This window comes from Macaca nemestrina, chromosome 16 (genome assembly GCF_043159975.1).
Source record: "Macaca nemestrina isolate mMacNem1 chromosome 16, mMacNem.hap1, whole genome shotgun sequence".
In the NCBI taxonomy this organism is placed as follows: Eukaryota; Metazoa; Chordata; class Mammalia; order Primates; family Cercopithecidae; genus Macaca; species Macaca nemestrina.
In genome coordinates, this window is record NC_092140.1 from 87080038 (window position 1) to 87093221 (window position 13184).

Here is a 13184-nt window from a genome sequence, read left to right on the forward strand (position 1 = left end):
TATCATAGCTCACTGCAACCTTGAACCACTAGGCTCAAATGATCTTCCCACCTTAACCTCCAGAATAGCTGAGATTTCAGGTGTGCACCACCATGCCCAGCTACCCAAACTATTTTCTATTTTATTTTATTCTAATTTATTTTTTAAGGCTAGCTATGATTGACTTAAATAGTAGTAATGACCGATAAATCATAATTTACAACCCACTGATTTTGACCTGAACAACAAAAAACACTAGATAGATCAGGAGTCACAGACTTTTTCTGTAAAAATCTTGATAGTACATATTTTAGGCTTTGTAGGCCACATATGGTCTCTGTTGTAACCACACAACTCTGCTGCAGTAGGGTGGAAGCAGCCATAGATAGTATGTAAACACAACCGTAGCTGTGTTCCAATAAAGGTACATTTACAAAAGCAGGCAGTGAGCTGGATTTGGCATGTGGCCATAGTTTGATGACCTGTGGTCTATACTACAGTATACTGACCTACCGCAAAATGAGCAATGAAAGTGGTAGTATCTCCATATTACTGATGAAATACCTAGAATACTAAAAGGTTTAAGTGATGTACCCAACTACTGAGAAGGAGACAAGTATACTGACTGCATCATAATATAATGCTTCTCCCCCTCTATACTACTCCACACATGAGAGATGCATTGTTAGTGAGTTTTAGCATAATTGCTATGAGTTTTAGCAATACTGAACACAACACATTATACAAATCCATACTGTACTCACCTTTATTCACTCACTCATTCATTCAATCAACCAACAGTATACCTATTGTATAAACTACAAGGAGAATTTATATAATTAACTCTTAATTATACCAGAGAGGATATATCATAGCTTAAAAATAAAAGACAATGATTGTGAAAAAAAAGTAGTAAAACTATTAAAAATCTGAAAAAATTTACATTTTAAAAAGCAATCATTTCTGAACTCCACAGCAAACAATAACAATACATCATCACCTCTCTCCCAAAGAAGGAATAATCTCTCAACCCAATATCAAGTTTAATGCTCCTAAACTACTGTCTTTATGCTAAAGTTACTACTGGATAATATAATAGCTTGGGACCTTATGAACCATGTTATTATTCTGCTTTAATTTTGATTTGGAGTTATATCTAATTTTCTTTGACTCCAATCTCCAAATTATTGAAAAGGTGGCTGTATGAAGAAAAACTTACCTTTCAGATTGAAGTTTAGTGGTTTTTACTATTAAATCTTGAGTCTGTTCCTTTGCTGCCTAAAATTATAAACATATCTAATATAAGTACATTCCAATTTTATTTTATTTCAGAAAACAAAACTACCACTTACTGAAATTTAGACTTAAAACAAATGAGATCACTCTACGGAACGCAAAAGAAAAGCACAAAAAAATGAAATAACGTAGATGTTTCAAGCCTCATCCACTGGAGGAACACACTCAAGAGTTCTTAATATACACATAATGCTAAGGCTTACAAGAAAGAAAAAGGTATCCAGATGCTGACTAAAGAACTTAATAGTTCGTGATGCTTTTCAGTGCAACAGAAGCACTGGAAGAACAAGTTAAGCATGAAGAACATGACTTCAGGTAGGGACATGTTGAACTGAGATACCATGCAACCTCTACATGGGGTTGTTAACTAAGTCACTGAAAAGGAAGTGTGGAGCTCAACAACAGAAAAGTGTAAGACGGAGGTAAAAATTTGAAAGTTGTAATATACAAACTACCTGCCATATAAGTTTTTGGTGAGGATCAGAGCTAGCCCCATCTAAAGGACACAAGGCTATTCCTAACCAACTTTCATTCTAAGCAATTCTCTCTTCCCTAAGCCAGAGTTGAAAGGATCAAGAGTGAAAAGTCAATTAAGAAAGTATTTTATCCAAAGATTAGAACACATTCACGAAGTGGCTTTAAACAAAAGACAATAAGATTCTCTCTCAAAGATCTGAACTGGGGAATATTACAAAACTAAGGCAATAAACAACAAGAAGAGAAGCAAGTGGTCATGAGGCATGTACAGAAATAGAGTCCATGCCTTGAAGAAAAATTAAATGAGCCAGAAAGATGCATAAATTATGTCATTAGTAAAGTAGAGAAAAACACATAAAATAGAAGGTGAGTCAGTCTGTTAAACAGAAAATACCAGCGCAAACACCTGAAGACACTGGGTCATTTTCATGTTAGAACACCATAATAAAGAGTGAAGCTTCTGTTGCTAAGGTTTCTTTCTTTTTTTTTTTTTTTTTTTTTTTGAGACAGAGTCTCGCTCTGTCGCCCAGGCTGGATGGAGTGCAGTGGCGCGATCTCAGCTCACTGCAAGCTCTGCCTCCCGGGTTCAAGCCATTCTCCTGCCTCAGCCTCCTGAGTAGCTGGGACTACAAGCGCCCGCCACCACTCCTGGCTAATTTTTTGTATTTTCAGTAGAGAAGGGGTTTCACCGTGTTAACCAAGATGGTCTCAATCTCCTGACCTCGTGATCTGCCTGCCTCGGCCTCCCAAAGTGCTAGGATTACAGGCGTGAGCCACTGCGCCTGGCCTGTTGCTAAGGTTTCTTTCTAGCGCTGCCTTAGACCTAGACACCTCCAGTTCTGGTTTTTAGAGGCCTAATCCTCTACAAACTCAGTTTTCAGACTGTGAGGAAAATTCTCTTATTGCTTTCTAGGTATCCTGTCAATAACAGAGCCTGATTGCCACCTCAAATGAAGCTATTTTGAGTGTATGTTCCCAGGAAATAGATATTTTAAGAAAATAGATTTGAACCTAGGTAATTCTGCATATCACTTATCTTTATTATTATTATTTGTTTTTAAAGACACAGGGTCTCACTCTGTCACCCAGCCTGGAATACGGTGGTGCAATCTTGAGTCACTGCAGTCTTGACCTCTGGGCCCAAGCAATCCTCCCACCTAAGCCTCTAGAATAGCTATGACTACAGGCATGTGCCACCATGCCTGGCTAACTTATTAAAAGTTTTTGGTAGAGATGGGGCCTTGCTACGTTGCCCAGACTGGTCACAAAGGATCCTTCTGCCTCAGCCTCCCAAAATGCTAAGATTATGGGTGTGAGCCACCATGCCCAGCCATTTCACTGACTTTTAAGGAATGGAGCTCAACATGATAGCTCCCAAGGTACTCTTTTAGAATTATTAGACTGCCAATAACTTCTTCAAATGCTTATACTTCTTAAACTCTAAAGTTCCATTTCCACCTTGTACAGCCTGGCCTTATGCAATTTTTAAAATATAGTATCCCCCCTCAAGTCAAAAATATATTTACATTTTAATATTTCTGAAAAAAAGAATGCTTCACAAAATCAGTATCAAAAAACATCTACTAGCTTTTTACTCCAGTCATTATTGAGAGTGCACCTTATAATTAACACCATTTATTAATCAATGAAATATGATACTTTAGCACAATGTTATATAATAAGAATTTGCAAATATTTTTTGCATATGTCCTGATTTTTTTCATTTATAAACTATGGTAAGAATTCCAAAGTAATATTTAATAATATTAATGAAGATTATTAATCTCAATTTCCATTTATCTTAAATGTTAAAGATGATTATTGTTGAATTAATAATAAACATATGCATCTAAATGTAATTTATCCAAGGAAAACCACAAAGGAATAAACAATAACATATATGAAACTACCGATTACATTTTTAAATGTTTTCTAATAATTTGTAAAAGGTACCATAGTCAAAGCATTTCAGAAAATATTAAATAATTAAATGAATCATTATAACAACATTCTATAAGAAAAACAGAGAGGATACTCTAAGAAAAACTTTTCTTTATGAATGAATAACTTAAAAACATTAGAGTTGATATTATGAACATATACTGTTAGAATTCCAATAGTGCTATCTCCAAATAAATTACCTTTAAGCATAATTTGAAGGAATAAACAAAACTTTCAAAATCATGGACCTCCTACTATTAGAAATGATATGTGGATCAAAAATGAATGTCAACAATAGGCAGTATCAAATATTTTTCAATCAAAAAGCTATGAGGGAATCTTTTATAGGTGATAAAAATGTTCTCTATCTTGATTATGGTTGTTGTTTCACAGGTGTATAAAACTGTCAAGCCTATCAATATAAACACTTTGAATGGGTGCAGTTTATTACCATTCATAAATTATTCCTCAATAAAGTTGACCTGAATAAAGAAAGAAAATAGGCCCATGTCACTATAGAAGAAAAAACAGGATGTAAGGTGGGTGCAAAGAAAATATAAAGGACTGGCCGGGCATGGTGGCTCATGTCTGTAATCCCAGCACTTTGGGAGGCCGAGGCAGGCAGATCACTTGATGTCAGGAGTTTGAGACCAGCCTGGACAACATGGCGAAATCCTGCCTCTATTAAAAATACAAAAATTAGCCAGGCATTGTGTCAGGTGCCTGCAATCCCAGCTACTTGGGAGGCTGAGACAGAATTGCTTGAACCCAGAAGGTGGAGGTTGCTGTGAGCCAAGATCGCGCCACTGAGGATAGAGTGAGACTCTGTCTCAAAAAAAAAATACAAAGGACAAAACAGAAGGAGACACTTCGGTTGTAATTTAAAATATTTATAAACTATTTGAAAAATAGCATGAAGAATAAAAATACTATGATCTTTTTATATTTAAAACTCTCTATGATGAAAAGTATAAAAATATAAGGGTACAAATTAAAAAATAAGAGATACTACCACTAAAAGTTGGAAACTGAGTAGTCTAATATTACAGAGCATAATATTATTTAAAAAAACAAAGGTACAATATAGAAAACATTATAAAGTGTAATTTGAGGAAAGGCATTACATTATGGAGACTAAAAGATGAGAAAAGGAAATAAAAAAGTTAAAGAAAAAGAAGGGTCAAACAAAATCAACCACTGAGGAATAAAGTAAATATATGCCAAAAATGTGAAATGGCCATTAATAATTAGTATATACTATATAATTATTTAAATATTGTCAAATTAACAAATACCTAAATATTGGACTGAGAGACAATAAACATGCCAATAATATCTGATAGGTTAGTAAGAATATCAAAATTTAGACAAGACCAGAAAAGATAAAATTTTAGAGAAACAAGAAATTAACTAGTCCTGCAAACTGATGATGCAAGTAGCCTGTGATTAATCTATAGAATATGCATTAATGATTCTTCCTAGAATCACTGTTGATGTCAATGGTTCCAGGAGACACTTAGAGAAAGAAGCTAGCTCTTAAAATGTGAAGGTAGTAGACGTAATCATGATTGGCCCTCAGGAGGAAACTGTTCTATGTACTACTCCAAAATTAGATGACTGAGGGTAATTAAGTCAAAATGCTGATTCTGCTGCCAAATTGTAAGTTTAGGACTGCTTTCATTAAAAGACCTAAAATTATACATATTTTCCCAGAATTGTTTTAAGGCTATGCATAAATCAGAATTAAGCTGGGTCTTTATCAGGCACAGCTTTAGTGTGAAATTAATCCTAAGGCTTCGTACTAAAAGAAAATCATTCCTCCTAGATTTCTAGAATATTATGGAATTGAAAGGTTTATCACAATTCTACATAGTTAGCTCTGTACTGGCTAGACCAAAATATAAATGCTCTGAAGTCAATTGAACAATATTAATAAATCATTATCCAAAGAAACACAAAGATATCTAAAATTTTTAAAAATAAGGATTATATTTATACCCAAATTTCCTACAGGGCATTATGGATTAGATATCTATACATTTTGTAGACCTAATAATTTTTGAAAGTTTACTTTATAGCAGGAACTATGCCAAAATCTGGCCATTATACAATACCTGTAGTCGACTTGTCATATCTTGACAACAGTTGCTCATTGCTTGAACATCTTCACTTATGCTTTCAAGTTCCTGAAAAGGAGAAAAGTAACATCACACATCATATATACAGTAAGAAGAAGGTTCTCTTCTCTTAGCTAAATCCTTATTTTAGTTACATAAATTTTTTTTTGGTCAAGGTATGACAAGAGATCCCGTATTTAAAACTGGAAATGATTAAAAAGAATAACATCTAGTGTTAGAAAAACTGTAAAGAAAATAGTACATTCCTTTTAGAGAATATGACCACAGGAAAATGGCAAATGCTTTATAAAACTGAATATCCCTTTATTCCTAGAGTTATTCAATTGCAGTTATTCTTATTGATGTTCAAATAGTCCTATATTTGGCCAGTAGAAGAATCCTCTTCATATTAGCTCCAAAGTCCTTTTGACATTTATCCAATAGTCTCAGATAGCATCTTTGCTTTCTGATACTGATAAGATTGTTCCTTTTAGTAGGAAATGACGTTTAAAAGAGCCAGGCATGGTGGCACACACCTGTAGTCCCAGTTACTTGGGAGACTAAGGTGCGAGAATTGAGTGAGCCCAGGAGTTCGATGCTATAGTGTACTGTGATCATATCTGGAAACAGCCACTGCACTCCAGCCTGGGCAACATAGCAAGATTCCATCTCTAATGTAATAAAAAGAAATCCTTTCCAAATTATTAGTCTTCAGTCAATAAAAATCTACCAAGGTGATAAAACAATCTATTTTTATTGAACACTCATTGAAACCATGTGCAACACTTCCATAACTCACAGAGAAATATATTACTATTACAATGTATTAATACAGTTAATAAAAATATTACATAATAAATAAGATATAATAACATAAACAAAATTTATTTTCACTCTATGGCGAGTGGACTACACTCTCAAGTATGATGAATCATTATTAATACATTGAAGTTACTGATATTAATCTGAAATTTTCATATTTTAGAATATAGTAAAAGTAACTCAATTCTAATTAATCTCCAATAGAGAAGTTGTTATCCAAGAGAGGTTTATTCGATGAGGGGATATTTCTATTGGAAAGCCATTCAGGGAAATGTTAATATTTTTGTTAAAAAAGCTAAAATTCCTAAGATAATCTTCTAGAACAATGTTACAACTTTCTAAGAATTAATATTTGTGGAAGTCACAGATTCATAAATCACATTAATACAAATAAAGACCCAAATGCAGCAAGAGAAATTAGCTAAGTTTTCTATTTGGGCATAGTATACAAATAGCAAATATATCAATCTAATTCAAAAAAAAACTTAGCACAGAGTCAGACATAACAGTAAGTTCTCAATATATGCTAAATGAAAAGAGTTTACATACCTCCTTCACTTCCTTGAAAATGCTTACAAATTCTTCATTGATGGCTAAACTTTTACGTTCAATATCTCCACGTAAATTTCTTCGAGTTCTCAGACTATTTTCAACAAAAAAGGTTGAAAGTGCCTTGAGAGCTTCTAACATCTCCTATACAATTGGTAACAGAAGACAATTACTGGAACTAATTTTTAAATGTTTTCCTAATCTCAAGACAAAATGTAATGAAATCATTTTCAAATGATTTGTTTTCATTAAACAATCCAAAAAATATTGAAGGACCTTCAAATTACTGAAGCATGCTTATTTCCAGAACATAATAAGGGTCTACTTACTTGTGTATAGTGTTACATATACAAGATTATTCATTGCAGAATTGTTTGGAATTGCAAAGACTAGAAATAATCTAAATGTCCATCTAAAAGGGATTGGTTAAATAAATTATGATATACTTATTTACAAAAAAAAATCTTTATGCACTTACATAGTATAAGCTTTGAGATATGGTAAGTGAAACATCAAGGCATAGAAACAGTTATAATACCAACAGTTAAAAACTTAAAAGGAATATATACATGCATATTTCCTTGCGTATACCTAGTTTACACATACATAATGTACACATTAAACTATCTCTGGAACGATCTATTTAAGAATAAGTACTGGAAGCCTCCAGGCTAGAAAATGAATAACTGGAAGCAGAACTTGGAAGAACTTAAAGGGGAAGGCCTCTCTGAAGTGACTGTGAACTGAGGCCTCGGTGGTAGGCAACAGCCAGTCATGGAGACAACGCCTTCCACAGAGAGAGCAAACAGTGAGTACAAAGACCCTAAAGTGGTAGAAGGAAGGCCACTATGACTGAAGCTATGAGAAATTATTACGATTTTAGGCAGGGGAGTAATATAATACAATTTACATTTATAAAAGTTTATTCAACTTTGTAAGGGAAATGAATGGTAGAGGGGTACAAGAAAGGAGGTAGGAAAGAGAAAAAACTAAAATAATCCAAGTATGGTTTGATAGTGGCTTAGACCAAGATGGCAGTAGTACAAATGAAAAAGAGATATTCCAAAACATGGCACAGTGGCTTACATCTGTAATCCCAGCAGTTCGGAAGGTCAAGTTGGGAGGATAGTTTGATGCCAGGAGTTCAAGACCAGCCTGGGTAACATAGTGAGGCCCTATCTCTACAAAAAATCAAAAAATTAGCCAGGTATGGTGGCATGTGCCTGTAGACCTAGCTACCTGGGAAGCCGTGGCAGGAGGATCGCTTGAGCCCACAAGATCGAGGCTGCAGTAAAGCCACGTTCTCTCCACTGGACTCTAGCCTGGGTGACAGAGTGAGACGTGGTCTCAAAAAAAAAAAAAGATATTCCAAAAATTTTTTTCAAAGTAGGATACGTTTGTGGATTTGACAGGAGATGTAAAAAAAAAAAAAAGTGACAAGAATCCAAAATTACTCATATGCTTCTTGCTTGACGGGGTAAATGGTGATGTTCTTTAGCGAGAGTGGAACCAGTTTAGGGAAAAATCAAGAGTTCCGCCCATGTTAAGTTCTATGATGTCAATCAGTATCCAATTGGAAGTACAGTATAGACAACTGATTCTACAAATCTGGAGCTCAGTCTATGTCAGAAACACAGTCATCAATTTGAGAGTAATCATGCTTTTTACTACTTAAAATTATGAAAGTACAAGATTTTTCTCACAGAGAGAACATGAAAGGAGGAGAGAGCAGAGAACCAAGCCCAGGACACCCCATAGTACCCTAAATTTTGCAGATATATATGTCTACACCTCTACTACTATATATTCTAGTAGGCTTACCCTTTCATGTTTCTGTTATGTTATTTTGAAATATTGGCTGGATTGACAAAAATAGTAAAGCTATTTATATAAATCCAACTTAATATTTAAGGGGAAGCAAAAATATGTTTACAACTATAAATACTTACCATACCAAAAAAAAGAAAAAGAAAAAAAAAACCCATAAAGTGAAGCAGTTTCTTTTGACTATAGCCTTGAAATGTCCTTAGGTCTGGTTCAAAGAAGTAGTCAGTAATATTGAATGAACGAAATCACAGACTCAAATGTAAATTACAGTTCCACCAGTTACTAGTTGTATGACAACCTAGCTGCACTCTCTCCATGCTTTAGTTTCCTCATGGTAAAAAGAAGGTCATGTGGCCAGGTGCTCTGGCTCACGCCTTGTAACCCCAGCACTTTGGGAGGCCGAGGCGGGCAGATCACCTGAGGTCTGGAGTTCGAAACCCGCCTGACCAACAAGGAGAAACCCCATCTCTACTAAAAATACAAAATTAGCCGGGTGTGGTGGCGCATGCCTGTAATCCCAGCTACTCAGGAGGCTGAGGCAGAAGAATCACTTGAACTCGGGAGACGGAGGTTGGGGTGAGCCGAGATTGCACCACTGCACTCCAGCCTGGGCAACAAGCGCGAAACTCTGTCTCAAAAAAAAAAAAAAAAAAAAAAAAAAAAAGAAGGCCATGTTATCTACATCAAAATAAGTAGCAGTCTTAAATGATATAATAAATATCAATACGAGATACATTAAACACTTCATAAATTTTATGATAAAATATTTGTTAAGAAACAGTAAGTGCCAGGCTCTTTGCAAAGGACTTTACCTGGAGTCTCTCACTGAGTCCTCAAATAACCACCATGAGAAAGTTACTAGCAGTATTCCTAATTCCTAAACGGAAGCTGAGATTAGTGAAGGGACTTACTCAAATCATAATGCACAAATGTAGTGGTTCTATCTAATAAGTGGCAGCCCCCAGAGCCCTTCTTTCTTATTCATTACATTGCAATGTTATTTTGTTACATACCGGAGTCAAATTGTTATTGACAGCTATTTTTCAGTTACCTACACATTCAGCTGTAAAACTCTCTAACTTTGACATATGTTCTTCTTTATGTTACACTGTCATGATCAATTTACCTAGCGACTCACGGACACAGAAGAGATGGCTGGGTATGTGAGCAACTGTAAAGTCCAACTTAAGTGTCAGGAGGTACTTGGGAGAGAGCATGCGGTCTATCTTCTAAAGAAATACAGCCTGAGCCCACAAATCATAGCGCTTGGCTAACAACAAAAAAACCTAGTAGATATAACTTCATTTCAGCCATGGGCAAAGGTAGTTCTTTCCCGCTGCAAATTATTGTAGCTGTTGTCACTTGTCGGCGGAAACGCTCCCTTATCCCTACCAATGCTCTCTTGGTCTCCTGACCCCCATTCGCACTGCCTTATCTTGGAATCTGCTCTTCTGCATGTATTTCCTATCCCGTCCTGTGCTCTCCTCCAGTCTCCCGGCTCTCACCGCCAAACACCTCCGGGAGTGTATGGAGGGCACCCTTCGAGGCGCCGCAGTTCACCAATCCCATCCAGAGAGTCTTGAAGGCACCTTTTCAGGTGGAGAGAACACACAGGAAACCCCTTCGCTTTTCCGAAGGTTACTAGGGCTCCCCTTTCTCACCCCACCCCCCACCCCCGGCGCCCGCAGAGCAGCGGAGCCCGCAGGGCTGGGGTCACTCGCGGTCGCTCTGCGGCCGGGACGAGGGAGACCGCGGTGGGTCCCTGACAGACACCGCCCCTGGCCCGGCTCAGCCCCGCGGGAACCTGTGCCTCCGGCCCCACCAGCCCCGGTTACCTTGTCGTTGTCCAGCCGCGTCTCCAGGATCTTATGCAGCTTGCGCGACAGCGGGTTGTTGGTCGTCGCCGAGGTCCCGCCTGCCCCATTGTTGAGGCCGTTGGCAGCCCCGGTCGCAGACACTGCGACCACTTCCCCGCTGCCCTCGGCCATAGCGCTGCGCGTCCCGCCCCTTGCTGCCACCTCAACTAGGCAGGGACAGCGACGGCAGCGCGAATATTGCGCATGTGCAGATCGGCCGCGCATGCGCATCGGTCCCGGAAGGCTCCACCGGGTAACCCTGCCTGGGCTCCCAGAAGGGTGAGGGGAGAAGAAGATGTGGGGGGCGGGACAAGACCCTCGGGTGGGAGGAGAAAATTGCTAGGATTAGAGAGGACTTTGGAACTGTGAGGCTGCGAGCTTCTGAGCTAATTAGATGACAGCCAAATGTAATATGTAAAATACACCAAGACTTGTGCCTGGCATATACATTCAGTATAAGTTAACTAGAAGTTTAAATTAAATTTGCCTTATCTGAATTCATTTTTTTGAAAATTATGTGTTGAAGGCATAGTATGTGCCAAGTACTCTGGTAGGCACTGGAGAATCTACATTGTATGTCTGAAACAGACAAAGCAGTTAATAGATGTTATTAGGTTGTGATGAGTGCTCAGGGCATGAAGTAGTACAGTGAAAGAAAATGGAGGAAAAGGCCCACTTCACTCAGGGAGGTTTGGAGAGGAGTTGACACTTAAACTGAGATTCGAAGGAGAATCAGAATGTGAGGAGAAATCATTCCCAGTTACAAGAAAAGTGTGTAAGTGTACAGGCTTCAAAACAAGATGAACTTGGCTCTGACACAAATGGACCAGAGCCCATGAAACTGTAAAGTAATGGATAAGAAAGTAACAAATTGAGAAAACCTCCCAGGAAACGCTGAAAAACAAACATCTTTTTTTTTCTTTCTTCTCTCATTTTTTAAAATTTGAATCAAAATAAAATCCTGGACTTCTGTGAATTATTTGTCAGAAACACTATTTGGCTCTTGTCATCAATTTTCCTTGTTTCATATATATCTATGTACCTATTTATATTGTATATCAGACTTAAGGGAAAATTACCTATTACACAGGTCACATAAAGAAAGCACTGACAAAACCACTCATCTCTACTCTAATAAAGACGAGAAGGCTCAACTATCCAAAAGAAAAAAATATACAAAAAGCAGCAATATCTAGGTATATATTCAACAAAAACTACAGAGAACCTAGATGAATAAAACTTTAAAGTGCTACTGGGAGAACATACAACTTAAATCAATGAAAAAATATATTGTTCTCTTCAACAGGAAGACTCAATATTGTAAGATGTCTTTTTCACGGATAAATTTAAGTTCAGTGTAACCAAAACTAAAATATCAAAGGTGTTCCTAAGGTGTATATATCCAAATGAATCTTGACTATATAATGCAATAATATAATGTGGAGTTTGCAAATATGTACAGTTCAAAGGAATGACAATGATAGCATGCCAAGTCAGGAGTGGTCATGAGATATCACATATTGTATGACTTCCTTATGTGAAATCTCCCAAATAGGTAAATCCACAGAGATAGAAAATAGATTAGTGGTTCTGGGAAGAGGAGTATTGGGAAGAGGGAATGGGGAGTACCAGCTCATTGTACAGGTTAGTTTTGGGGGAGATGAAAATACTCTAAAGCTAAATTGTGGTGATGGCTTCACAACTCTGTCAATATACTAAAATCCACTGAACTGTACACTTTAAATGAATGAATTGTATGACATGCAAGTTTCATCTCAAAGCTGTTTTTTAGGCCAGGTGTGGTGGCTCACACCTGTATTCCCAGCACTTTCGGAAGGCTGAGGCAGGGGGATCGCTTGAGTTCAGGAGTTAAAGACCAGCCTAGGCAACATAGCGAGACACTGTCTCTACAAAAAAAAAAAAAAAGAAAGAAAAATAATACAAAAACGAGTCAGGTGTGGTGGCATGTCTGTGGTCCCAGCTACTTGGAAGTTTGAGGTGGAAGTATCACTTGAGCTCAAGCCTGCGGTGAGTCCATAAACTTCACCTGTTTAAAGTATAAAATATGACAACTTTTAGTTTAATTTCAGAGTCAGCAAATATCACCATCATCTAATTTTAAGACATTTTCACTACTTTAAGAAGAAAACTCTACCCATTAGCAAATACTCCCCATTTTCCCCTCTCTACCACCCTAGGAAAGCACAAATCTGCTTTCTGTCCCTATAGATAGCCAGTTTGGGACATTTCATATAAACAGACTAATGATATTGAGTTGTAAGAATTTTTTATATATTCTGGATACTAGTCTTAATGATTT

General features: G+C 37.0%; 1 protein-coding gene across 7 annotated transcripts in view; it reads right to left on the reverse strand.

The window, feature by feature from the left end:
* LOC105491756 (component of oligomeric golgi complex 6) overlaps window positions 1–11060 on the reverse strand; it is a 141920-nt gene extending 130860 nt beyond the window's left edge. For 3 of the 7 annotated variants that reach the window (XM_071081455.1, XM_071081454.1, XM_071081456.1), the window contains exons 1-4: window positions 10844–11042; window positions 7182–7325; window positions 5808–5879; window positions 1199–1257 (exon numbers count right to left, since the gene is read on the reverse strand). In XM_071081455.1, the coding sequence (XP_070937556.1) occupies window positions 1199–1257; window positions 5808–5879; window positions 7182–7325; window positions 10844–10996 (428 nt within the window). In that variant the 5' untranslated portion in view covers window positions 10997–11042. Of the gene's footprint in view, window positions 1–1198; window positions 1258–5807; window positions 5880–7181; window positions 7326–9130; window positions 9478–9820; window positions 9887–10843 lie in introns of those variants that run through there. The other 4 variants (XM_011758422.3, XM_071081458.1, XM_071081457.1 and 1 more) reach the window with 4 other exon arrangements.
* Window positions 11061–13184: the final 2124 nt, after the last annotated feature.